The following is a 27672-nucleotide window of genomic DNA, read 5'->3' as shown; positions in this document are numbered from 1 at the left end:
AAATCACAGATACCACGTGACAAATCTGACAAGTTCGACGTATATCGCCGCCAACTTTGTTATATAGAATTTGACAATATTTTACAGTCAGTAAAGAAAGCATGCTAACATATAAACTACATTACCCATAAATCAGAAAACCATCTGCGCACACTCAGTGCGCAGGTAATGGTTGCCCCTCCCTCCCCCCGATTTCAATGTACTGTAAGATGGTGGCTAGAAGGTGCCGCTGCAACACACTCTGAGGCTGAAAGAAAAGGGCAAGGCATATTCTCAACAAATCAGATCAGAGCTGAAAAATAAACGCAGAAAGAATTCAAGGTGCCTGCTTACACAAAACTTGGGCAGTTTGAAAGATAACCATTCCCCGCCCCCCTTGGTGTGAATTTCCCTTGGAGAGGAATCCCAGCTATAGAGAGACAGGGTGAGTATCCCACAAACTATCGCCATAAACTAGAATTATAAAGTAAGGTAACGGGGCGTCTACGTGTATATATGTACAAATCCATCTTTCACACGTTTTCCCACCCTCTCTTCATGGCTCCCAGTGTTGGGAGGAGTGAAAGTCAAAGGTTGGCGGAGTCGGAATGGCTCTGGTGGAGCCGACTGGAGGGAGAGTCGCAGGCTTCGCCGGGGCAGAATAGGCCGCACTGCTGCGTGAACACAACGCCTTGAATATTAGCTGGTTAGCCCCTATCACTGTCTGATTTTAGCCCATGGTGTAAGCAGTGCCCTTGGTAGCAAGTTGGTTGTGTTTTTGTACAACCAGCAACGATTATAGAAAGACCCGTGTTGTCTAGATACTAGCTGGCTAGCTTGCTTATCTGCTGTTAGGTTCTGTCGACGTGTTTGCATCACGTAAGTTACACACTCGACCGGCTTTTTCGTTTGGTTGAACGACAACACGTCTGTCTGATGTAAGCTTGGGTGTGTAGAATAACAAACCAGTGTGAAAACCGACAGTCGGGGTTAGCTAGGTTGCCAACTAGTTGTCGTTCAAGAGTGATTTGTTTATCTTGCAAAGCTAACAGGCTAAGTTAGCTACCTGCACTACCCCACCCGTTGAAATCTGTCCCAACTGTCTCGGAAGGAGCTAGACGAATGTTAGCTAGCTAGCTGTCCGGAGCTAAGTTGACCGAACTGTAACTAAAATTGGTTTAGCTAATGCTATACGTTATCTGCGTAAAATTTATATGGATATAATGTAGGCTACAATGTTGTGGGTTATCTCGCTAGCCACTGCCAAACCCTGGCTTCACTTAGCTAGTTGCTAACACACGTTAGCTAGCGCACATTTGGGTTATACATCTATGCCATGGAGCATTAGCAGGTCTGCTACTACCATAAGGCTAACATTAGCTAAGAGACTTCACTAATTATAGCAGGTAGCACGCTAGCTAGCGCTAACTAATTCAGTGTTTCCTCTTCCTTGTTTAAGCGGCAATGTGGCTGAGCGCTTGCGGAACTGGACTTGTGACCACAAGGTTCTAGGGTTGATTCACACGTGGGATAACGTTACCGCTTTTCCACGTATTTCAATGAAATGCATGTTCAGTCAAGACGTTCGTGTCAGTAGTTGTCCAGATGTAAAAAAATTATGTATAATTGTTAATTAATTAGTTAGCTGGCCATTGTGTCTTGCAGGTATTTTTAAACGGCGAAAATCATGTTAGTTTAGCCCATTTCTAAGCTATGCTATGCTTGCAAAGCGCGGGTGGAGCTTGTGCGATATTTTGTGGTGATTCTAATGTCTGTCTTAGTGTCAGCTGTATAGGCAACGATGGGAATGGTTTCAAAAGGTTCTTGCACGTAATTTAGACTTAAGTCATCGTAGTGGTTCGATCATATAGCTACATGTTGCTGCCGTGACTGTGCTCAAGATGTAGTTGCCCTCTTGTCCCAGTATCTAACTGGGACAGATGACATGATATATGATATTGTTCTCATAGCCGTCGTTTACACGTGCACAGAAATTCCATACCCTCTCCTGTAGTTAAAGCCCGGCTTGGACTTATGACTTGAAGTGCATGGCAGAGTATTCCTGTATGAAATGATCTTCATTGCACATTACTGTATTTTCAATGTGTGTTTACAACGAAATCGTTAGAATTCATTAATAAGCTGAGGCACACTGATGTCCTGGGAGATTTCACTGTGTCTGGAAAAGATAGTGTGATTTTGCTGACGGATTAAACGATGGATGACAGGATATGGATCCAGCAAAGTGTACTCCATTCTGACCCCGTTGCGATCAGTTCGGCCAGCTCCACGAGCATGAGTCAGTCTGCTTTCCTGGCTTTCTCTTGGCACTGAAGGCAGCGGGCATTGGGAATGAGGTTCACTTGACAGGGCTGTGTTGTGAATCCCGCTGCCGGTGTCTGGGTGCATATGCGCCAGGCATGTCGGTTTGTTTCTGCTGATTTTGATCGATGGCGTGCAGCAGGGCCGTCTGTGTGCTGTTGGCAGACGCTGTCTCAGGCAGTCCCCAAGTCTGAAATTGAAGTGGTAAATTGTCCATCTTGGAAGCGAAGGAGATTTTGGGCCTTTTTAAGATCGCACTGTCAGAACCTCTCTGCTGCCTGCACCCGGATGTCTTACTGGAACAGATGACATCCTGTTTTTTCCCCCCCTTTCTTTTGGGAGGGGTCCAACCGAACCGTAGTTGGACAGGACTCTTAATGGGGTTGTGACAACGGACGCATTCTTAAACCCCCCCCCCCCTCGATGACTTCCATTTGTGACCAGCCTGATTTATTTTCTCCCTTTCACTTCCAGACATAACCTATTAAGTGTCCACTGGGACACTTTTAAAGGGGTGCCCTTGTGGTCAGTTTGATTGACATCAACTGCAGTGCTTCTGTTTGATTTTAACCAGGCGATAAACGACTGGTGCCACATTGCCATTGAGGTTCCTGAGGCTTTGCTGAAAATGTGTGAAATTATACATACCTGTGGTTGAGTGGTTTTATTGTTTTTCAGGGTAGTGGAGGCATTCAGGTCATGGCGCATATTTGTGTTTTTGTGCGTTTGTGTTTTCACGGAAGCCATTTTTTGACTAGGAAGTTGTGCATGCAGCAGTTGGCCCTAACATTATACTTGCGGTAAGTGTGTTTGGTGCTGCACCTCTTTTTGTAAATGACGACATTATTCTTAACCTTCTGCCGGAAGGTGTGGAGTGAAGAGGAATAATAATTGCAAAAGTGAAAGGGCAAGTTCAACCCCTTGATTGTTTGAGTGGTTTTGGAGTGATGCAATTCCAGGTTTCGGTCCTTGTTTGTATGTTAGGCTAGTGCCGGTGTGTTCCTTGTACCTTGTGTTCTGATGTGGTTTCTGGGTAGCCTTACTCAAATTCTGCCCTTAAGTGGAGTGTGTCATGGGAATAGCATTGCCCTTATCTTCCCTGGAGATGGGCAGTAGCCTTTATGCCCGGGAATTTGAGTCTGCCTGCATCACTGTGGAAATTGGACCTTCCTGACTTGGCCTGTGATGTTTGTTTTTTTGTTTTTTTCTTTTTCCTTTCCTCCTGCGTATTGTCGCTGCCTCTTTGACCGTGCGGTCACAGGTCAGAGGATGTGACGCTCGTGCTCACTCGCGCTCATCAAGGGTTGGGGGGAATAACCGTCGTGTGGAACAGCGCAATTCGCTTCAAAGTTCCGGAGGGCTGGATCCTTATGAATAGTCCCGACAGTGAACTGACCAATGAGAGTTTTCAGAGTGCATTCAGAACCTGGTGACATCATCAGGTTCCACAGTAGGACGGCTCCCATTGGTCAGACTGCTGCTGTCAACACTCCAGTTGGCCACTGTTGCTGCACAGTTGTCATGTCTGAAGGTTATGTGACAGTTTCCCCAAATTGGTTTGCTTGTGGCGCACAGCCCTAAACCCTTGTCCCGTTAAGATTATTGAAAAGATGCAAAGCGCCTCCATCATCTTGTGTTTTAAAGCAGAATGGCAGTTTGGCTTGTTACCGTTTGGTGCACCGTGTCTTTCTTCCACAGTCCAATGTTCCATGTCAGGCCCTGGATGCACTCTCTTTATGCCACATATATATGATTTCTTTACCAATCAGATTCTTATCATATTAGTTGATTTGTGTCTAAATACAAGAAATGGGACGTGGATCAGATTTGTCCGAATCGGTTTTGAATCGCATCAGGGGCTGGCCTGGGTTGAATTCTGACCGTGTCAGATCTGAGCGTAAATACGACTTGCGTGCATTTACTTCCATCGCCAACAATCTTCTGTTAAAAATAACTTCCCGTAATAACCGGCTTCAGAGCCGCGTTAAAGAAGTCAAGCTTGACCAGACGGCCACGTGTATCAGATATACAGAAATAAGACATTGTCAGCTGTATCAGATATGAGTGTAAATGGGCTCTCAGGCTCTAGGTTGCAGTGCAGTCCAGTCAGTCAGGGGGGTCAGCCAATGAGCCACTGAGCCAGGCATATACTGAACAAATGCCCCCCCCCCCCTCAGAGTGCATTAAGCTAACATGGGGGTAATGACAAGTTGGCCAAATGATGCCCGCCACTTTGAACGGCACAGGGATTTTTAGTGCCCACATCTAAATTCGATCCTTAACGCCTCATCCAAAGGACAACGCCTCCTACAGCTCTGTGTCCCCGTCACTGTGCTGGGGGCACTGGGGTTCATTTGCTCCAGAGAGAAGAGTGCCCCCTGTTGGCTTGCCAGCGCCACTTATAGCAGTCGCTTGTGGTTTTATGAGGAAGTCTGCTGTCAAGCCGAGCGATGGCCATAACGCCTTAGCTTAAGTCATGTGACTTGAGTGTTACAGGGTGTTTTACTGCTGGCTATAAAAATAAACCTTTCCCATCATTACTTAATGAATATTATTATTAGTTATGAGTTGTCAGTGCAGAGCACTTCCCTCAAACTGTCCGCAAACTGAATGTTTGTAACTCAAACCGAGTTGTATAATTAGATTCATCCGCCAGGGGCCTTCTGTGGTAAATGGTCTTTTACCATAGAATCTTTTACGGCACTGTAACTGCTTTGTAGTGATACAGAGGTGTATCATTATTCAAGCTGTACTAGAGCGGACCTGCTTACTCTTTAACCAAGGACAGTGTTTTAAGGACTGAGTGGATTATGGGTAAAAAAAAAAAAAAAAAGAATAGGAGCAGAGTCCTAAGGTTTATCAAGTTGACAGCTGCTTTGGGTTAGGGTGAAAGGCCCTTTTTTATGTCTTGGAATGAGCACGCAGCTTGTTGTGGGCGCAGTGCGTGGTGCGGAGGTGCGGTTTGGTGGGACGGGGGCAGTCGGGCGCACTGCGTGGTGCGGAGGTTTGGTGGGACGGGTGCCGTCGGGCGCACTGCGTGCCGTTACACAGCCGTGGCGTCAGACAGGAAGTGAGGCGCCGGAGGGATCCGTTTGAGTTGTCGTGATCTCGCGCAGTCTGTCTCCCGGAATTGCTGAGTTTCCATATGTGAAGCAGCCGTAATGAAATGTGTGTGAAACGCGGAGAGTTTTTGGTGCCTGACCTCTCCTGGTTCCTTCAAACTCCTCTCGTGACCTTGGATTTTTTTCTTTCTCCTCTTGACACATTAGGGCACTGCGGACAGGCCCGGCCTACAGCAACAGAGTCTGCCTGAATATTTACAACACATTGATCTTTATGTCATTTGCCCTTTTGGAGCTAAGAAGGCAAAGTGTGTGTTTACTTCCCAGAATTCCTACCCAGACTGTGTTCCCAAGTCTTTAGAGGCTGTCTGACGTGTTGAAGCACTTGTAGAGAGTTAGACCCCTCAGCATTACGACAGTAGCATTAGAAAATGGCATGCATGCCAAATGCTTTGTTATACTGTAACCATAATAGGGCCTTGCATTTTGATTGCTTTAAAATGTTGAAGTAATGAAGTTTTTGGACTTGAGCCTTTTGGACTGATCAGTCACACAGGGTAGATTTATAAATTGACCGGTGTGATTTATTGGGTTGAAGTTGCTGTACAGATGCCCTTCGCAGTGAAATTACCACTTGAGTAGCTTTGGCTGTGTCCTGCGCTGGATCTTGAATATTTGCTGATGTACAGTTATGCTGCTGTCTTTTGTTCAGCTGCTTGGGCCGCATCCCGGGCACTCCTCCTCCTCCTCCTCCTCCTCCTCCTCCTCCTGCAGGCCCAGTCTGAGCCTGAATCTGCAGGAGAGTGAAGTTTGTCTTCAGCTGGGATCTCGCCGGCGGGGTCACGTGATCTGTGTTATCTGTGAGGACGGAGCCGATCCTGTCCTGGATCTTGTTTTTTTTTTGTGTGTCGTCAGATTTTCCTGAGCAGAAACGTCCTCTGACAGAACGCCCTTTGTATTGCGGGCAGCGCTGTATTTTTTATTTTTCAGAAAGCAGGACGTTCTAGGGGCTGTGATGATGGGCTGTGTGTGTTTGAAGACAGTTCCCTGCTCCGAGCTGAAGCTCTCTGCTCACCTAGTTAAGAAAGCCCCCCCCCCCATTCATAGAGGCTGTGGAATGATCCAGTTCGCCTCCTCACTGTAACCGAATGGGAGTGGAAGGACCCGCTTGAAGGTTTGGGTTGGCTCGTCCTCATTGTCTTAGAAACGGAGGGACAGTGGGGCGGAAGGGGCAGGTGACTGCGTTGCGTGTGTGTTTAGGTACAGGATAAACCTGCTGGTGATGTAATCTTCACAGTGGTGAATCACCTCTGCCGCCGCCGTCCTGGGTCCAGCCATGGCGGCGGTGGACTGCTGTGTGCTCACCGTGCCCTGATTGGGTTCTGTTTAAAGACCAGCGTAACCGTGGGAACGCCTGCTAGCGACCGCAGCCGTGGAGATTGAGGAAGTAGCGCTTTTGGCCGTGCGGGGTCTGAAGCAGCTTTTTGCTCCCCGGGTCCTGCGGGCTCAGGCAGGCAGTGCGTCGGGCCGAAGTTCAGGATTTATTACCCTCTGCTGCGCAGGCTACGTGACGTTTCCGCTGCAGGTGGACCGCCCTGTTCTCACCACAGGCCCCGGCTAACACAGAACATTCTAATAAGGTTGCTGGAACGTTTTGTTAGTGTTATAACATTGGCAGTACGATGGCAGCAACATTGTGAGAAAATTCTGGCCATGTCCCAAACAGCTTACTTGCCTACTGTTCAGTATGTAAGTTGACACTGGATAAGAAGGGTTGTTAAGTTAAGGCAAAATTGAAGTGTACTTCAAATCCCTGGATGATATGCTTTATATTTGAGGACGCAGTAGTTAGGCCGTTTCGGACCTGGCCCTGGGTGCTGGGCGCTGGCAGTCCCACCATTCGGTTCTGTGCGTTTATTTTCCATGTCCATGGCTGGTCTCTCTGTTTGCGTGGTCCTGGTATTGTCACCACCAGCGCTGTTTTTAGGGTCAGTCACCCAGCATCGGTGTGTTTTCCCCAGAGCTCAGTGTCTGGGGGGGGGGCGACTGGCTGGGCGAGCCGGAGGCCGCAGAGTCTGGAGAGTGGGGAGCGGGGGGTCAGAGTTAGCGCCGTAGTTCCGCGCAGCTCGCCAAGCGACTGCACGCGCTCAGTGTGCGCTCGGCCCTGCTGCCGCCGGTCTGTTTGTCTCAAACGGCGAAGCCCGTCATGCGCCTCCTGCTTGGCCGCCGGCCAGCGGCCGCGTCAACAGACCCGCCGGGCGACGTGGAGCCGGCGTGGCAACCCAGAGCGCACTTTACTGCTGCCTGTGTGTGTCCAGTGTGGCAACCCAGAGCGCACTTTACTGCTACCTGTGTGTGTCCAGTGTGGCAACCCAGAGCGCACTTTACTGCTGCCTGTGTGTGTCCAGTGTGGCAACCCAGAGCGCACTTTACTGCTGCCTGTGTGTGTCCAGTGTGGCAACCCAGAGCGCACTTTACTGCTGCCTGTGTGTGTCCAGTGTGGCAACCCAGAGCGCACTTTACTGCTGCCTGTGTGTGTCCAGTGTGGCAACCCAGAGCGCACTTTACTGCTGCCTGTGTGTGTCCAGTGTGGCAACCCAGAGCGCACTTTACTGCTGCCTGTGTATGTCCAGTGTGGCAACCCAGAGCGCACTTTACTGCTGCCTGTGTGTGTCCAGTGTGGCAACCCAGAGCGCACTTTACTGCTGCCTGTGTGTGTCCAGTGTGGCAACCCAGAGCGCACTTTACTGCTGCCTGTGTGTGTCCAGTGTGGCAACCCAGAGCGCACTTTACTGCTGCCTGTGTGTGTCCAGTGTGGCAACCCAGAGCGCACTTTACTGCTGCCTGTGTGTGTCCAGTGTGGCAACCCAGAGGGCACTTTACTGCTGCCTGTGTGTCCGGTGCTCAACTACAGTATGTGTGCAGTTAGCATTTAATGCTGTCTATAACCTGTGTATGTCCTGTCAACACTGTATGACGTTAGCATTTAATGCTGACTGTAACCCCTGTGTGTATTCACTCAGCACTGTATGGAGTTAGCATGCTTAGCACTGTTTGGGGTGCACTATAATAAGGCTCAGAGCATGTCTGAGTAAACAGTCCCCCCCCCCCCCAGTAGATAGATTTCACTCGGATGTGCTCAACATATGGTGGGCAGGTCGGCTGGCTCTGGTAATCCTAAATGTGGGCCAGGAGGGCATGGTAAGGGGCAGACGCCCCCCCCCTTCCCTCCGGTCCTGTCCGGTCTCCTCTCCTCTTCCCTTTAAAGAGAGAACTGGGACTGGCTCCGCCCCCCTCCTCAAGCTGGGCAGGGGGGCAGCTTATTTTTAGCAGGCTGCCCTCCCTCCACTCGGCATTCCCCGTGCAGGGGCCATGTCCTGGCACCGCTGCACCCCCCTGTCTGTGGGACGGTCCCGCGGTCTACGTACCCCCCCCCCCCCCCCCCCCCCCCGTCTCGGCTCAAAAAGGGGCTTTGGGGGTGAGACTTGGGAAAAGGTTTGGAGTGAGATCAGCTGCCCCTTCATTACGGCTGGGGCCATGTTTAGCCAGCGTGTGGCTGGTGGCTGAGTGAGAATGCGAGCGCACATACCTCATGGCTAATGATCTTCCAGCCTAACACAGTCCTCCGTGTGCAGTGTGAACAGCACTCCCATTGAAAGGGGGGGGGGGGACTAGAAACTTTTAACAAGCAAGGAGCACATGTACAGAAAGTGAAATAAATTTAGAGAATTAGAACCTTTCCCGCTGCGACATGCAAAATTTAAACTCCAGGGCAGCTATTTCTCCCCCCGATTTCTGCTTAAGTCCGGAAGCAATGTCCTGTTTTACTGGTGTTCCTGTGCAGAGGCCCTGATTCCCCATCGCTCTGCAGAGACTGGGCCGGGTGCTGCGCACGTTTATTGTTCTGTTGAGGAAATAGAATTTGTTCCTCGCCGAAGTGCCGGCTCGTGCGCTGAAGTGGGTGCCTGTGGATCGGGCCAATTAAAGGTCCAGTGTGAGGTCACATCGCGGGCCCAGTAATCCACACAGTGACTCAGTCCCCCCCCCCTTTCAGACGTCTGCTCATCGCAGATGGGGGGGGGGGGACTGACGGAGGAGTCGCTCGGTGGTGTGCTGGGTGAGGGTTGTGATTCAGCCCGTCTGACAGGAGTTAATCAGCCCGGTAAGATGCCTGCCAGATTATTTATATAAATTAAGATCTGGGGCTAAAAATACCAGCGGGTGCCTGTAGCTTCCCGCTGCACATCACACTGTCAGGTGCTGATGAAATAATTGAGGGTGGAGGGGGTTCGGTCGGGGCGGGGGGGGGGGGGTTGTGAGGGGGTGCGATCGCTCGTTTCGGTACCGAGCTCGTTGAGTCTCAGGTGATGCGACCTGGAGGCACAAGGCCTTGACTCCGTACCTGACTGCAGGGCAGAATGGTGGACCTGCGCCATGTTCAGTCACAGCTCTCTGGCTCCAGGCCACAGCTTACAGTCTCGTCATCTTCCGCTACACGTTTTTCTGATTGAATAAATAACTTTATTTTTTGTGAGCTCTGTCCACTCTGGATGATGACACCTCTGTTGTGCAGCTCTTAAGGACTGGTTTACAGTCCAGTAAAACCCGTTAACTAAGATAATACTGGAAATATTGTTGTATCCGGTTTGTGTAGCCCAAGTATATTCATTCCTGTGGTGTATGTTATATTCAGGTCTTTTTAAACCACGGTGTTCACCGACACGCGGCGTGTTTGCTGTGCAGCCGTGGAACTGGTGACGGTGGTTTTTCTCTCTCTCTCTCCCTCTTGCATGCGCTGCTGCGCTTGACGTCTGTGTTTGTGGGATGGGTGCACCCAGAGCCACACGCGGCGCTAGCGATCTGGGTGCAGTCAGGCCGAAGAACAGAGGACAGGTAGAATGAGGAGAAAACGCAGGGGGGGGAGGAGGCCAGCCCCTCGTTCTTCCGTAGGCTTCATTTGTCTCTTTTAAACGGGGGCCGGCCGCCCGGAGGGGTTGTGGGGGGGTGAAGCCTGCATGAGGTCTTGGGCTGTAGAAAAAGGATTGGCTGGGAGATCTTCATTTAACAAACAAAGTGCGATTCCAGCAGGTTCACCCTGAGGAACAAGTCTTGCCTCCTCGTTTTCTCTCTCTTCCTTTTAATTTATAGCTTCTGCTTCCTGGTTGTTCATTTGTAATGTCCCCCCCCCCAGCCCCGCCGCACCCATTGGCCGTACCGTAGGATGTCCCGCAGCCCTGAGGTTAAGGACGACTCCATGGAGTGCCCGCTGTGCATGGAGCCCCTGGAGATCGACGACGTCAACTTCTTCCCCTGCACCTGCGGCTACCAGATCTGCCGCTTCTGCTGGCACCGCATCCGCACCGACGAGAACGGGCTCTGCCCCGCCTGCCGAAAGGTACTGCCCCTGTCCCGCCCCCTGCCCCGCCTGCAGGAAGGTACTGCCCCTGACCTGCCCCCCTGCCCCGCCTGCAGGAAGGTACTGCCCCTGACCTGCCCCCCTGCCCCGCCTGCCGAAAGGTACTGCCCCTGCCCTGCCCCCTGCCCCAAGGTACTGCCCCCAGCCCCTGCCCCCTACCCCAAGGTACTGCCCCCCTGACCTGCCCCCCTGCCCCGCCTGCCGAAAGGTACTGCCCCTGTCCCGCCCCCTGCCCCAAGGTACTGCCCCCGACCTGCCCCCAGCCCCTGCCCCCTACCCCAAGGTACTGCCCCTGTCCCGACCCCTGCCCCAAGGTACTGCCCCCAGCCCCTGCCCCCTACCCCAAGGTACTGCCCCTGACCTGCCCCCAGCCCCTGCCCCCTACCCCAAGGTACTGCCCCTACCCTGCCCCCCTGCCCCGCCTGCCGAAAGGTACTGCTGCCGCCTGCACACCACCTGCAGCACGGTACAGCTGCCCCACAGCACAGTACAGGACTACATGGCATCACAACCTGCTGTACACAGCTTACCTAGGGTACAACGTGTACGATTTTAAATGGTGTTTACCAGTCCTGTTGAGCCACAAGTCCTAAAGGTTTAATGATTATCTTTTTAGTAGGTAGACTGAGTTGTCTCCTAAAAGGATATTCTTTCCGTAGTATGTGCAGGTGAATTGGCCAGCACAGAGTGACGTAACTTCAACAAATACATAAATGACAGTAGTTTGATTTACAACTACTATACAAATACAGCCAAGGCTTTGTCATAAGACTGAAGGCGATACTTTTGAGAAAGCAGCACTTTCTTAGTAGCAAATATACTGAGTTTCCAGTTCACTACATCAACACATTAGTCTGGAAGGGTTCCTGCCATTTTTGGAAGTGGCAGCTAAGATGAATGGCTTCTGTTTCCAAAACTGCACCAAACAACCAGCTGCAGTTTTTTTATTTATTGAGTCACTAATGTGGGAAGCGAGGCTCAAACTTTGCTGGGATACAAGGCAGGCTGCATTTAAAACATAAATAAATGCCGTAAGTAAAAAAGATAGTAATAAATAAAACTTTACAGCTCATACATAATATGCAGCGCAGCGAGGTTCCTGCTGGTAATCAGAAGTAAATTAGCCGCGTTTGACAGAAGCGCTGCTGGAAGATAGAAGTGGAACTGAAACTCCTCGGGGAGCCAATCCATCATTCCGCCCCATCTTCCTCTCCAGTGCCCCTCGGTTCCCACGGAGAGAGAGAGAGAGAGAGAGAGAGAGAGACAGAGAGAGACAGAGAGAGAGAGAGAGAGAGACAGAGAGAGAGAGAGAGACAGAGAGAGACAGAGAGAGAGACAGAGACAGAGAGAGAGAGAGAGAGAGAGAGAGAGAGAGAGATGCTGGCGTGGGACTGGGGTGGGACTGGGGTGCAGTCTGTAGTCATGCATCTCTCCATCGCACCTTCTGTACCGTGATGTCATCACTGTCTGTAACCCTCTCTGCTGTGCCCCCTAACTGACTAAAGTGAAAAATACGTCATGAGAGTGGACGGCCTGTTCTCCTTAATTAACCAAAAAAAAGGGGGGGGGGGGGCGCCTGACAGTTCTGCAGGCATGTTTGGTGTGACCTCCCTGAGCTCAGGGTCCTAATCTGGCACCCTGCCCCCTTTCCTTACGGCAGCCTTACCCAGAAGACCCTGCGGTGTACAAGCCGCTGTCCCAGGAGGAGCTGCAGAGGATAAAGAACGAGAAGAAGCAGAAGCAGAACGAGCGCAAGCAGAAGATGACGGAGAACAGGAAGCACCTGGCCAGCGTGCGTGTGGTGCAGAGGAACCTGGTGTTCGTGGTGGGCCTGTCCCAGAGGCTGGCCGACCCCGAGGTAAGACCCCCCCCCCCCCCAAAACTAAGGTTCAGGGGCTTCTTCTAGCCACTGTTACCTTCTTCTGTGGTTATTAATGTGTCAGAAATTATTTGTACCAGACAGTCATTTTCATCAAATTGCATTTGCTGCGAATTCGGCCTGGTTCTCTCCCTCCGCGGGTCTGTTCCTCTCTCCGCTCCCCCGTAAAGGGGATTGGGTCCCTGCCGGGTCTCGCTGCGCCCGCTCCTAATGCTTCCGACGGAAACGGGGCTCTTCCGTAAATACTACCCCCCCCTTCCCCGAGGATCCTCAGCTAACAAATGCCTCTGGGGAAGTGTTGAGACTCCTGCTGCACCACACTGAGTGACTCTAAAGGAAGGGTTGGGTTTTCCTGTGCGATGCGAGTCCTTTTGAAATCTCCCTGTAACGTGTGTGGGGTTAAATACGGCCAAGCGGCTCTGCCTTACCTTTGCCCTGCCCGCTCCTGTCCAGGTGCTGAAGAGGCCGGAATATTTTGGGAAGTTTGGGAAAATCCACAAAGTGGTGATCAACAACAGCACATCCTACGCCGGTTCACAGGTAAAGGGGCGGGACCTCCTCCCGTTGGGGGTGATTGACGGCTGGTTTGGCGGGGCAAAGGATAAAAGGCTTGTTTTTATTTTTAAACCACAGCCATGTGTCCTGAATAGCACTACATGCATGCTACGCTACGCTAGCAGATGTATGTGACTATAATGTAACACAGTCCTCGTGATGTGCACACTCAGTCTTACATGTGATGAAAGTATGACCTGTGTCATACTTGCCAAATAACAAGCAGAAGTGTTTCTCCGACGAGGGTCTTGGTGCAGTGTATGTTGATGTTGACGGTGTGTTTTTATCCCCAGGGTCCTAGTGCCAGTGCCTATGTCACGTACATTCGGTCCGAAGACGCGCTCAGAGCTATACAGTGCGTCAACAATGTAGTAGTGGACGGAAGGACGCTCAAGGTGCGTGTCACAGGGGAGGCGGGTGCCACAGATTATCTGCTCCTTCGTTTCCTGTGTGTGTGTCACCATATTACAGTTTATGAATATTCATAAGGAGGCGTGGCCCAGTACACAGCTGTCCCTTGCCACAGTATTGTCCTTGGTTATGCCCATTAATGAATGTCCATAAGGTTTTCTCCATTGGAGATGCAGAATTTTTTTTAAATGTTGAATATGTGGAGCTGGGTGTCTGGTAGCTTTGTGGAATCTGTGCTCTGTGCCAAGGTGTCTGTCTCTAAACTTCTTTCCCCTGCTAATGCGTGTGGAGCTCAGCCGGCACACCTGGGATTGATGTTCTGATGTGAAAATGACTTGTGTGGAGTACCTGCACTTAAAGACACGGTGTGGGGTGATGGGCGTACCCAGGAGCATTACCCAGCTGTCCGGCTGTGTGCTCAAGGTGTAAAGTGGATGTGAAACTGACGCTGTCACTGTTGTTATTAATATGATTGTCAGCAAGTCTTGTCTCACCGGCCTTTTGTGATAAAGAGCTGCCTGACCTCTCGCTGTTGATTGGCTGATGGGGTCAGTGGGAGGGGCGGGAAACGGTATCCATGGTTTCCAGAAGCTCCTTTAATTCTTCCTCTCTCGCCTCCTCTCCCAGGCCTCTTTAGGTACAACAAAATACTGCAGCTACTTTCTGAAGAGCATGCAGTGCCCCAAACCGGACTGCATGTACCTGCACGAGCTGGGGGACGAGGCGGCCAGCTTCACTAAGGAGGAGATGCAGGTACGAGCCTTCGCTCCTCCTCTGGGCCGTTCGGCAGAAAGGCTTCACCTCGGGGGTTTTATCGAACTAGAAGTTGGGTGCATCGCCCTCACCCTGTGACCTCACGCCCTCCTGCTCCTCCTGCAGAAAACACAGATCAGAACCGCTCCAGCGACAGGCTGAAATATCTTTACTGATCCATCAGAAGCAATATCATTTTCTCCTCTGTTTTTAGTGATTTCTTGCTTGATTTTATTTTCATATTGAATCATTTTAAAATAAGTTAGAATCGTACTGTATAATTGCATCGTTCCGTTAAGGATGTAAAATTGATGGGCAAATTGCGTGTGTGTGTGTGTGTGTGTGTGTGTGTGTTCTGCAGGCGGGGAAGCACCAGGAGTATGAGCAGAAGCTTTTACAGGAGCTCTACAAAATGAACCCCAGCTTACTACAGACCTCAGCCGGGGGAGGGGAGAAGACCAAGGGCAAATCAGGCTCTTCACAAAGGTGCTGCTCCGCCCCCTTACCTGCACACACCTGCTTGACCACGCCCATACCTGCTTCACTATGGCACACTTAACCCTCCTACAGTTCTGAATCTAATGGCCACACCTACAGTACTGAATAAAGGCAGCTCTGCGGTCTCTCTGGGCCGTGGACAGGGCTGTTGGGTGGAGAGGGCTGGAGCTCTCCCACAGACGCTGCGCTCTCGTCAGGAGCCGACGCAGCCGCCAGCTCGTTAAGTTTAATAACTCTGCCGCGTCTGTTTCCGCGCTCGGTCGGCTCGGTTTGAACAGGGGGAGAAATTAGCGGCTAATTGCCGAGCGCTGGATGCGTCTGCACCGAGGCAGTGTGCGTGCGTGCGTGCGTGCGTGCGTGCGTGCGTGCGTGCGTGCGTGCGTGCGTGCGTGCGTGCGTGCGTGTGCGTGTGTGCGCGTGTGTGTGTGTGTGTGTGTGGGAGAGGAGACGGCCTCGGTGGCACCGCCGGTGTCATGTGATGTTTGCGTTTCATGTGCTGATTTGGCACCGCGGGGGAAAATTCTGTCTGCTAATCAAGGGCTGTGCCCTCTGACATCACTCAGGAAGTGTGTCCACTCGCTGATGTAGCCTCGATGTGGGCGGAGCCTGGGGAGCCGTGTGCTGTCAGTCTTTGACCTGTTGAGTCGGAACACGTTGATCTAGAGCGAAGCGCTGTGATTGGTTCAGGTTGTTGGGTGTGCGGTGGCTCCGCCCAGCATGACGTTTTTGTGCTTTACTCTCCTGGCGCAGGGCCAACAGCGGCGGCAAAGAGGCGTGGCCATCGTTACAGGGCTCGGGGAAGACGGCCAATGGGCTGGCCCCGGAGCACCGCAAGACGCCGCCGCTGCCGGACGGCTGCTCCGACTCGGAGCACATGACCCCGGACGGGCCCGACGGCGAGCTGGGCCTGGGCCCCGGGGCCGCCCTCTCTCCCTTCTCCTCCAACTGCGACCCCGCCAGGTACCGCCGCCCCCGCCGCCGCCCCAGCTTCCTGTCTCTACAGGAAGTTCCCTCAGTGTCTCGCCCAGGGGCTGCAGTGTCTGCTCAGTAGGTCAGGGTCCAGGGTCCAGGGTAGGTCATGTGACGTCCATGCATTCCCTGAGCATTTTCAGTTTCCTCCTCACGCTGCACAGTTTGTGCTGACTGGCAGCGTTAAGCCCCGCCCCCTCAGCACTGCTCCACACGGCTGTCAGTCATAAACTGGTGACCCTGCATGCTGAGCTCGTTCCGTGTAGGCCTTGCTAGCAGCGCTGTGCACGCTGCCACTGTTACGCACACAGGAGGTTTATGAGGACATGTGGTGTGGTTGCGTAACCACGTTCTCTTTCATTGCCAAGACCTCAAAGCCTGTGGTATCAACACTGTGTTTTTGTTTGTTTAGATTTCAGCATAGGCACATAGTTTGGTATATCTCTTGTGTAGAAGATGCGTGTTGTCTGTATGTCAGCTGCTGAGTTTGCCCTGGTTTGTACTCAGGGATGTCCCTGTGCTCGTGTGTGTCTGTGAGTAGCGGGCCGCAGTGACACACACGGCCGTGTGCAGACAGAGTGTTAGATTCACACGCTGTTCTGTTCTGAGTCCCTGCTTTTCTCCTTCCTCTCCAGCCCCAGCGACAAACCGCCGGAATCCATAAGTATAGGAAACGGCGAAAATTTACAACAGGTGAGAGTAATTATGTTCTTTTCGATTTCTTTTTTTTTTTTTTTACGTTTGTTTGCGGTTTACTCAAACAGCTTGGTTTATGGTGTGATGTTTTAAATTGGACAAATAAATTCAGAGCTGTTTTTTGTGTATTCATCTGAGACACCCGCAGCACAGTCACATATTAATTGAAAGGTTTCAGTTTGCAGAGGGGGAAAATACTTTTGTACTAGTGTTGGGAATAAGCTTTGTTTTTATAGCACGTTTCACACAACCAACTAATTTGCACCCCAAAATGCCTCACAGGAAACAAAAGAAATGAAAACAAGATAAAAGCTAAAATGAATAAAAGCAACCCAGATTAAGTAAAAGCCAGTAGGGTTTAGGGTTATTTAAAGCTGTGCTGCCTGTGTTTCTCTCTGCAGATCAGCAGCACTAGGGTTAATTAACACTGTGCTGCCTGTGTTTCTCTCTGTAGATCAGCAGCACGAGGGTTAATTAACACTGTGCTGCCTGTGTTTCTCTCTGTAGATCAGCAGCACGAGGGTTAATTAACACTGTGCTGCCTGTGTTTCTCCCTGTAGATGAGCAGTAGGGGTAATTAAAGCTGTGCTGCCTGTGTTTCTCTCTGTAGATGAGCAGTAGGGTTAAAGCTGTGTTTCTCTCTGTAGATGAGCAGTAGGGGTAATTAAAGCTGTGCTGCCTGTGTTTCTCTCTGTAGATGAGCAGTAGGGTTAATTAAAGCTGTGCTGCCTGTGTTTCTCTCTGTAGATGAGCAGTAGGGTTAAAGCTGTGTTTCTCACTGTAGATGAGCAGTAGGGGTAATTAAAGCTGTGCTGCCTGTGTTTCTCTCTGTAGATGAGCAGTAGGGTTAATTAAAGCTGTGCTGCCTGTGTTTCTCTCTGTAGATGAGCAGTAGGGGTAATTAAAGCTGTGCTGCCTGTGTTTCTCTCTGTAGATGAGCAGTAGGGGTAATTAAAGCTGTGCTGCCTGTGTTTCTCTCTGTAGATGAGCAGTAGGGTTAAAGCTGTGTTTCTCTCTGTAGATGAGCAGTAGGGTTAATTAAAGCTGTGCTGCCTGTGTTTCTCTCTGTAGATGAGCACTATGGTTAATTAACACTGTGCTGCCTGTGTTTCTCTCTGTAGATGAGCAGTAGGGGTTAATTAAAGCTGTGCTGCCTGTGTTTCTCTCTGTAGATGAGCAGTAGGGGTAATTAAAGCTGTGCTGCCTGTGTTTCTCTCTGCAGATCAGCAGCCGGGACTCCCCCTCGCCCCCCCCGGGGCTCCCCAGGCCCGCCCTGGTGGTCCCCATCAGCGTGTCGGACCTGACGGCGCGGTCCCCGTTCGAGGGGGCGGCGGCCGAGTCCCAGTCGCTCTTCTCCGACAACAGCAACTTCCGGCACCCCAACCCCATCCCCAGCGGCCTGCCCCCCTTCCCCAGCTCCCCCCAGGCCAGCTCTGATTGGCCCACCGCCCCCGAGCCCCAGAGCCTCTTCACTTCAGGTAGAGACCTGGCCGTTTAACCTGAAGGTTGCTGGTTCGTTTCTCACTTAGGAACACTGCCATTGCGCCCTTGAGCAAGGTGCTTAACCTGCATTGCTTCAAAATGGATGCCTGCATAATTGGATGCTATGTAAAAAAATTCAATAAGTAGCTGGATAAGAGGGTATCTGCTAAACACCTGGTTCTTATGTTACTAGTCTTGAGTCTCTCTGTGGTCTCTCAGCGGTCTCTCTGCTCCGTCTCCTCCTCAGACACCATCCCCGTGTCGTCGTCCACAGACTGGCAGGCGGCGTTCGGGTTCGGGTCCTCCAAGCAGCAGGAGGACGACCTGGGGTTCGACCCGTTCGACATCACGCGCAAGGCGCTGGCCGACCTGATCGAGAAGGAGCTGTCGGTGCAGGACCAGGGCCCGCTGTCGCCCGGCGCGCTCCACAGCCCCCTGCACGGCCTCCCCGCCAAGGGCCTGCCCCGCTCCGGCCTCCCGCCCCCCAACGCCCACTTCCCAAACTCGGGCCTGCCCCCGCGCTTCTCCCAGCTCCAGCACCGGGCCGTCTTCAGCTCCTTCAGCTTCCCCGGCCAGCGCCCCCGCCACCCCTGGATGGGGCTGCCCTCCCGAAACAACCTGGCGCACTTGAACCACGCGGCCAACGCCGCCTCAAATAGCAATTTCTTGGACTTGAGTTTGTCGGCACAGCACAGTACAGGGCTAGGAGGGATACCCATCACAGGTGAGGGGGTTTTGCAGTACTTGGGTACTGTGGGAGGGATTTGGGGTACATGGGTGGTTGGGGAGGGTTTTGGGGTACATGGATATTGTGGGAGGGTTTAGGGGTACATGTGGTGATGTAAGAGGGTTTTGGGGTACATGTGGTGATGTTTAGGGGTACATGTGGTGATGTAAGAGGGTTTTGGGGTACATGTGGTGATGTTTAGAGGTACATGTGGTGATGTAAGAGGGTTTTGGGGTACATGTGGTGATGTTTAGAGGTACATGTGGTGATGTAAGAGGGTTTTGGGGTACATGTGGTGATGTTTAGAGGTACATGTGGTGATGTAAGAGGGTTTTGGGGTACATGTGGTGATGTTTAGAGGTACATGTGGTGATGTAAGAGGGTTTTGGGGTACATGTGGTGATGTAAGAGGGTTTTGGGGTACATGTGGTGATGTTTAGAGGTACATGTGGTGATGTATGAGGGTTTTGGGGTACATGTGGTGATGTTTAGAGGTACATGTGGTGATGTATGGTATGGAGCTCTGTGTAAATGCATCTCCTGCGTGCTGTAGGATCTCCTCTGTGGGGTCACAGTCACAGAGACAGGTCGGTCTGGGCTGACTCCCCTCTCCTGGGCCCCATTTCACTCCTAATGGCTGGTCGCTGGTCCTCTCAGGGCCTTCGATTCTAGCAGGAGTCGCTGCCTCTTCCGCAGATCAATACCCCTCAGATGGGAGTAAACTGTGCTTATCGACTGTCTGAACGCAGGGTCAGCTCTCCCTGTGCTGCCAAATGCAACCGTCACAGAATTCTTAGAAAAATTCAAAAAGTCTGTTTTTTTACCTGGCCGGAAATGGCTCTTAATGGACAAGTGCGTATGCTTAAGTGACAGTGTCTTATAAACCTGCTTTTTGTGAATTACCGCCATCTGATTCGCCATCTTTTAGAAACCACCTGCATGTCAAACAGGTTTTGTCCTTTGACTGCTAGGAGCACGTTTCAGACTGCAGGCATTTATTTGCTCTTTTCAGAAAGCAATTATGTTTTTTCTGCACTGAGTGACTCTGCAAGCGGGCTTGAATGTCTTTTTGGGGTTTTTTTACCCTCGATTCAAGCTTTTGTGCCGAGATGATGGCATCAAGCGTTATTTCCCTCTCCGCGGCTCAGTTAAATCCATGCAGACCTGAGAGGCTGAGAGTGCTCCCCGGGGCAGGGGGATTAGTCAGTCAGCTGGGCTTCAAAAGCGGCCTGAGCTGAGACTTATTCACAGTATGAATTGTGCAAAATGCTGGATAATATTCTGAATTTGACTGAATAGCATCCAAAGTACATTGAATACAGTCAAGACATTTGACTGGTTGCTGCTTGCATTGTTGGGTTTTTTTTTCGTTTGCGGTTGGTGGGGAAAAAAAGAGGATCAGTTCACCGTCTCACCACTGGGTGGCAGCCCAGTCCAGTTGTTGTGCTTCCCTTGAGCCGTACTCAGGGGCTCATTCAGTGGCCAGTCGCTGATTTGATGTGGAACCGAGGCGTTCAGTGGAATGCAGATACACTAACGACCATGAGAACCGCTCCCCTGCATACAGGGCGCTTCAAAATGGGGGGCTTTGGACCTGGGAGCCAGCAATCCCAGAGTGCATTGCTCTGTTTTGCTTAAAGGCTGTCCATTGCCGTAAAAGCAAGAAACAAATGTGTGTGCCAATTTCAGTCAGTAATACAATGACATTCAGGTTTTCATTATTATTTTTATTTTGGAGGTGTGTCTTTGTGGCTGTCCTCAACATTCAGGCAGAGGCGTGGCCTTTTGTCAGTGGGGTGGAGCCACTGTCTGCCGTCCAATCACTGGCTTTGTGGCTGAAATCTACGCTAGCCGCCCCCGGGCTCAGGGTCCGTCCCGCGTCTGACCGTGTTCGTGTTCACGGTCACACGTCCCGTCGTCCTGTCTGTGAGAGGCGGATGGGAGGGTGACGCTAGTGCTGTGAGTCTGTGAGCCCTCCCCCCTCTGTGTGTGGGGGGAGCTGTGGGATGAGACCTCATCACCAGCTGGTCTCGTGTAGCACCCTTCTTCCAGGCCTGGAGATGGACCATACGTGGAGAGAGGGTGGGGGATGGGGGTACACAGCAGCAGATTCAGATTCAGCAGAACATATTCAGCAGTGCCTGCTACAGACTGCCATCACAAACAGAGCAGCTTGTCTGGGAGTGAGGTTACCGCTCCGGAGCGCTGGACTGCCTGTTTGAGGCGGCCGCCGGGCCTCTCTCCGGCCGAGTTTGCGTCCTCTGCGCGCGGTGTACAGGGATCCTGATCGTCCCTCCTGCACCGGTAACGTCTCATAAACCCAGCTTCCGTTTGTTTCCCTCCCTCCGCCTCTCCCGCGCGCGTCTCCTGAGCGGCCGCGTCTGCGCAGAGTTATTTTCCAGATTGCGTGTGAAACGGAGGAGGAGGAAGAGGAGGAGGAGGAGGGAGCGAGCGCGGGGAGACGAAGGCTCGTGTCGACCCGGCCCGCTAAATTACCCCGCCCCCCTGCCGCTCGGTGGAATCTGTAACTGAAAATAAAAAAGGCCTTTATGCAAATGGGGGCTAAAATAAGGAGGACTGGGACAGTGGAGCCGGCCGTACCTCTCCGTTCCCATAGTGATAGAGGGCTGTGCCGCAGTGAGGGAGGCATTTCAACACAGGTGGCATTCCAAATTTGGGGGGGGGGGGGGTTTATGGCCAAAATAAAAGCTCAATGAAAGAGGGGGTGTGGACAATGCGCGCGCGCGCGCGCGTGTGTGTGTGTGTGTGTGTGTGTGTGTGTGTGTGTGTGTGAGAGAGAGTGTGTGTGATGGATAGATAGAAGGAAAGACATGCATGTCAGGTTAGGCACACTTCTGCCACTTCCCTTAACCAGGGCTTTGGCCTCAGAGCTGGAGTTGGTCCCCGGGCGCTGCACTGCGGCTGCCCACTGCTCCTCAGTAACTAGGATGGGTCAAATGCAGGACAAACTCAATAAAGTGTGTCTTATCCATCTTAGATGCATTAAACATAACCAGAATAGCAGCCCTCGTGTCTGTCTTGTGTCTGTCTTGTGTCTTCCTGTATTAATAATGTCAGTCAAGGCCTGGACCCCCTCACACTACAGCTGTGCATGCTGCTCCGCTTTGAAGCCACATGATTGGCTGACTGGCTTTGCTCTGCGCTGCTGAGCTGTGTTGGTGGGGCTGGCCCCTCTCTGGATGAATAATCTTAAGAAGGACCTGGGCGGGGTGGTTTGAGTTGCTGTTGGAAGCTGCATGTTTGTGTGGGGCTGCAGGTAGCGGCTCAGGTGAGGATGCTAAGGCCACTGCATGGTTTGCAGGAGCAGGCTGCAGAGGGGGGCTGGTCTACTGGGAGCAGGGCACCCTTTGGTTTCACCCTCTCTATGTAGATGGGCTTTGTGCGGATGACCTTGCCGGTGCAGCCGGTGTCTGTGACGGGGCTGCCGGGTCAGTAAAGCTCTGTGATTTATGCGCTCCCCTCCCCTGCCGACGCAGGGAACTGCGCGTTTCGCTTTTTGTTTTTGCACGGCGCGCGTTTCTCGCCCCTCTGCGTACAACCGCGAGTCTGAAGGTTTGCGTCGGCGAAGACGGGACGCTTTTGAACCGACGCAGTTTAATATTTTGCTTGCCTTAGCGCTGGGTCATCCCCGTGGCAACGGTGCGGGCACCAGGGCATATCGCGCGCCGCCGTATGACATCAGCGTTTGGTCTCCAGGGGGACGGGGGGGGTTCATTAAGCCCGGCGGCGGTGCCCGTGCTAGCGGGAGGGGGGCGGAGCCGGGGCCTCACTGCTGCTTAAACTAGCGCTGAGAGCTCCACGCTAGGCCGTGTGCTCGGGTTCGGCTGCATGGAAGCTGAAGGCTAACTGTTCTAATATACAGTACCGATTACCTGAGAGATTTTGGGGACGGTTACCGCAGTGATCCCCTCCCCCCCCTTTGCCTCATCGATCACGGCAGAGCTGGGAAAATAAGGGGAAATAAACAGACGTTTACCTCCTGTACTGTGAGCGGGATCTGCATTTAATCAGCATTAATCACCGGTTCCCTGCCCCCCCCCTCGTCCCCCCGGCCCCCCGGCCCCCCCGGCCCGGAAACGCTCTGGCATCAGGGTTTCTGCCTCCGTATGGCGGCACACAAACACCCCCCCCCAACCCCTCCCCCCCCGACACGCGCACGCCTTCGTGAGCGAGCAGGAGAGGTACGCTCGCCGGGCTGTGCTGTATAGGCTGTGCTGTCCGGGCTGTGCTGTCCGGGCTGTGTTGTCCAGGCTGTGCTGTACAGGCTGTGCTGTCCGGGCTGTGCTCGCCGGGCTGTGCTGTACAGGCTGTGTTGTCCGGGCTGTGCTCGCCGGGCTGTGCTGTACAGGCTGTGCTGTACTGGCTGTGCTGTACAGGCTGTGTTGTCCGGGCTGTGCTGTACAGGCTGTGTTGTCCGGGCTGTGCTGTACAGGCTGTGTTGTCCGGGCTGTGCTCGCCGGGCTGTGCTGTACCGGCTGTGCTGTACAGGCTGTGTTGTCCGGGCTGTGCTGTACAGGCTGTGCAGGTTTCACTCACCACAGCGTCCACGGGGGAGACACATGGCAGCTCTGTCTGAACTCTCAGTGTTGAGGGGATTTATCTGATGACCCTGCGCAATCTGCTGCATCTGTCCTGTTGGAGGAGGAATGGAAAGGTCGAAATACGTTGGCGTTTTCTTATAGGGGAGTCGGCACCGATGTGGGCATGGACCGTAGCTGTGAGTCTGTTGTGGTATTTGGGGAGGGGGAGAGAGGGGCTAATCTTCCTCTCACTGAACCAGGCCATCTCTCTCTCTCTCTCTCTCTCTCCGTACAGAAAACAGCGCTTCTGTAGAGAGTATAAATGTGAAAGAGTGGCAGGACGGACTGCGGGCCCTCCTGCCCAACATCAACATCAACTTCGGGGGCCTGCCAAACTCTTCTTCCTCTTCCTCCTCATCCTCGTCATCCAGCGTCAACCACACGGGGGCGCCGGGCCACCCCGGGGGGGTCTCGCACAGTTTAAGCTGGGACGGGACGGCCAGCTGGATGGACCCCGCCATTATCACAGGTAACCAATCAGAATGGCCTGGGGCCCCAGGTGGGCGGGGTTTGGCCGGGCCTAAAATACTAAAGCAGGGAGTCAAGTGTTTTGATTGGTTCAGACCACAGCCGGGGACCGATTCATTTGACTGTCTCGCTACTCTCCGGACACGTGACTGTCTTTTTTGGAAAACGCACGTTGCTTTGATTGGCTGGCGTCCAAATCGGTGCCTCTGTCCCGTAGAGCAGATGGAGTTTAAAGCACTGGAGGTGTTTTGGTGCCAGGTGCGTGCTGCCCTTGCAGGTGTTCAGAGTCGCATCTGTGCGACGCGATTGGTGAGCAGGTCTCTGACACCGGCTTAGTGCACCGCACTGCTGCACATGCTCAGTGAGCAGGACAGAGCTAGCAGTGCGCTAGGCCCTTTATCTGTGCAGTCAGCGAGTTACCTGCGGTAGCAGCCTGGCTTCTGGTGTGGGGTGGATGACAGGTTATGAGCACACTGCATGGTGGAGTCGTACATGTCACTGTGTATTTTAGGTATCTGCGGACCCTTAGGGGCCATTACATTGTGCACCCCTGGTCATTAAGTGTATGTGGGGCCTCGTGCTGTGGGCGGAGTCAGTCCTGTTTTTCCTGCTCCGGTCACAATAATCCCGTGACACGCTCGTGGGGTTTTGGATTGATGCTAAATGTAGGTCACACGGGAGTGGATGACAGCAATGATCTTTCTGCGGTGTATTGTGTGGCGTGTCATAATGGAGCAGCGTGTCATAATGGGCAGCGTGTCATAATGGGCAGCGTGTCATAATGGGGCAGCGTGTCATAATGGGCAGCGTGTCATAATGGGGCAGCCGTGCCGTGCCTCTCTGGCTCTGAGGTGGTCGTGGGAGCTGGGACACGTGTGTGACGGTGTCATGGAACTGCCGGCATGGATACAGTGTGGGTACAGCGTGGGTAGGTTTGGGTACAGTGTGGGTACAGCGCGGGTAGGTTTGGATAGGGTGTGGGTACAGCGCGGGTAGGTTTGGGTAGGGTGCGGTGTCGGGAGAGATCGTGCAGTAAACGGCTCCTTCTCTCGCTGCTCTCTCGTGTTGCACCTGGTGGACCACATTCTAAAATGTCCTGACTGCAAAAAGAAAAGAAAAGAAATCAATAATGTGCTGCTGTGTGTGTGTGTGTGTGTGTGTGTGTGCGTGTCATCAGTCTGGTTTAGCTCACGGTCTAGATCAGTATCAGTATCTGCGGAGATGAGACGCAGCCAATCACAGGCACAGGAAGGAGTGGAAGACGACTCTGAGTGAGCCGTTGGAGAAACGGGTTTGCCTTCAGTTCTCTCCGCTTGCTGACGGCGTCAGACGGACGTTTCCTCCTTTCTGAGAGCCTTTATGCTGAGGGCAGAGCGCTGTGCGCGTCGCTCGCTGGTCAGCTTTCGCCCGCCACGTCCCCGACCGCGTCAATAACCCCGGCCGCTGAGACGGATCGATCTCCCAATTAGAGACGGGCTCAGCGCCGCCCCACCGCCCCGGAGCGCCCCCCAGCAGCGCTGGAGTTACTGCGGGCTCCTAGCGCGCGGTAATTAGGTCATTAACCGGGGGGGGGGCGTCGCCCGCGGGCAGGGGTCTGGAGCGCTGTCTGAACTCATCGAGGCCCGACGGCTGCCCAGTTCGTTATCAGGGGGGAGGGGGGGGCTAATGACTTCTAACAGGACGGCGGCCAGTATACGGGGGATGGGGGGGGGATTAGGTCATGGCGCTATACTTTACCCCGGCGTCTGCCTCCAGACCCCGGCGTGCCGCGACAGCCGTTAAGTCGCCGGTTGTGGTCCCGCGACGCGGCCTGGCCAGGTGGAGCCAGGTCAGGGCCACGTTCTTCATGGTGTGCACTCTTTTCTTCCCCCCCCCCCGATGTTTTCGGATTGCCTTAATTCCTTCAGTGCTGAACTGCACTTCAGTGCTGATGAAAAGCCCCTGACATTTAGATTGCTTTCTGCATTCTCTCCAGTAGGGGGCAGCAGGTAATGGAGGTTAACCCCTGACGGTGTTTTTCAGGCTGAGTACTGCAGTTTGGACAGGGTTTTTTTTGTTTTGTTATTACATTATTGTGTTTATTTGGAATTATGGCCCCAGGCATCAAACTAGAGGTGAAACTGAAATGGTGAATAAATACGCTTTATTATTCTGTCTGTTTAATACTCTGCTTCTGCTGAGAATCAGAAGTGAACGACTGAAAGGGCTCTTCCCCAGATAACGGACCTCTTTCACAAGTCTCTCTTTTTTCTTTAACACAACTGAGCCCCAAATCCATACAGCATGATTGACGCACCAGCTCGATTTTTGCTTTCCCCTGTTGGTGTGTGTTGGTGTGTGTGTGTATGTGTGCTGCGTCGTGTGTGCGAGTGTGAGTGTGTGCGTGCGTGTGTGTGTGTGTGTGTGTGGGTGTGCGTGTATGTGTGTGTGCGTGCGTGCGTGTGTGTGTGTGCATGTGTGTGTGTGTATGCGTGTTGGGTGTGTGTACATGCGTGTGTGTGTGTGTGTGTGTGTGTGAACCTTTGCCACTCACCCCTCTCCCTACATGCTCTAACCCTCCCCAGGTATCCCGGCGTCCGCGGGGAACAGTCTGGAGTCCCTCCAGGACGAGAACCCGCCACACTGGCTCAAGTCGCTGCAGGCGCTCACAGAGATGGACGCTCCCGGCTCCACAGCCCCCCCCCAGCCCCCACACAGCGCCTCCTTCGGGGGCGCACAGATTCCCCTCCACAGAGGCGGCTGGACCCCGTACACAGCGCCCCCCCCCAACCCCGCCGGCCCGTTCCACTCCCCCCCGCCCGGCTTCCAGACCGCCTTCAGACCTCCAGCCCAGACCCCCACAGACCTGCTACAGACCGCAGCCATGGACCGCCACTAGGGGGCAGCGCCACTTACACAGGCCCAACCACAGACACCAATCAGCAATTACACAAACAAATCTATTAACAAAATAATAACAAATATATATTTTTGTCTTCTCATTTCTGATCTCTTTTTGGTTTTTTTTCCCCCTCAATGCCCTGGTTTTTTTTTCTCCTCCTCCCCTTATTCATTTTGACCACGCCCCCCCGGTCCAGCCCCATGTTCTGGTCCTGTTGGAATGTTGACCCTGGTTGCTTTTCCGCGAAAGCGTTTGGGATTACCGCGAGGGTGTTTGAATGAGAACAGGCACCTCTCCTCTGAGCCTAGCCAGACCCCCCCCCCCCCCCCCCGGCCCTGCGAAAGGAGTGGACTGTAGGTTATTTTACTAACGGTCAGGTCCAGATGTAGGCGCCTCCACATGTTGTGCAAGAATGGTGTAAAACAAAAAAAGAAACGGTTTGAAATCAGGGTAATTAAGCCATCACGAAATGAAGCTGCTCTTCCCGCGGTTCCCCTTTGTCCCGTCTGAGGGGCAGAGCTGCTTTTCGGGGAGCTGGGGGGGGGGGCTCCTGGAACGCAGGATGAAGGCGCTGGTTGTGGAGAGGTAAAAGCGCAGGACTCCTGCTCGTGGGACCTCTGATGAGGTCGGGGTTTTTTTTTTGTCCTGTTTCCTCGGTTACCATGGAGAGCAGAGAGGACAGCGTTAGCTTGTAGGCTGTGGCCCTACACTCGCCCACCCTCTCTCTCTCTAAGGCGGGGCTACAGCTTTGAAGAGCTGTACCTGTGCTGATGCTGGGGGGGAGGGGGGGTGTGGCCTAAGACTATGCCCTACCCCCATCTTTGAGGGGGAGGGGTTTTTCTCTGCCTCTCGCCTCTCAGTGGAGAAAGCCTCTGCTTTTCTGTGTGGGGGGGGGAGGAGACAGAGGCGCCCCCTTGTGGCAACACCAGTGAACCTCTGTATCAGAGGACGGTGCACTGCCAGGCCAGGAGGG

The 27672-nt window shown here is 52.9% G+C and overlaps 1 protein-coding gene across 1 annotated transcript; it reads left to right on the top strand.

Moving 5' to 3' along the window:
• Nucleotides 1–198: 198 nt before the first annotated feature.
• On the top strand, nucleotides 199–27130 carry LOC118218796 (CCR4-NOT transcription complex subunit 4-like). Its single transcript, XM_035401481.1, has 13 exons — nucleotides 199–424; nucleotides 10555–10758; nucleotides 12440–12637; nucleotides 13112–13198; nucleotides 13507–13608; nucleotides 14252–14377; nucleotides 14739–14863; nucleotides 15626–15835; nucleotides 16480–16537; nucleotides 17763–18018; nucleotides 18270–18746; nucleotides 23586–23819; nucleotides 26383–27130. The coding sequence occupies exons 2-13, from the start codon at nucleotides 10585–10587 to the stop codon at nucleotides 26694–26696; spliced, it is 2361 nt and encodes a 786-aa protein (XP_035257372.1). The 5' UTR covers nucleotides 199–424; nucleotides 10555–10584; the 3' UTR covers nucleotides 26697–27130.
• Nucleotides 27131–27672: the final 542 nt, after the last annotated feature.

Source organism: Anguilla anguilla, chromosome 19 (assembly GCF_013347855.1).
Source record: "Anguilla anguilla isolate fAngAng1 chromosome 19, fAngAng1.pri, whole genome shotgun sequence".
Lineage (NCBI taxonomy): Eukaryota > Metazoa > Chordata > Actinopteri > Anguilliformes > Anguillidae > Anguilla > Anguilla anguilla.
The sequence above is the reverse complement of the archived record's forward strand: the minus strand, read 5'-3'. Positions and strand labels throughout refer to the sequence as shown.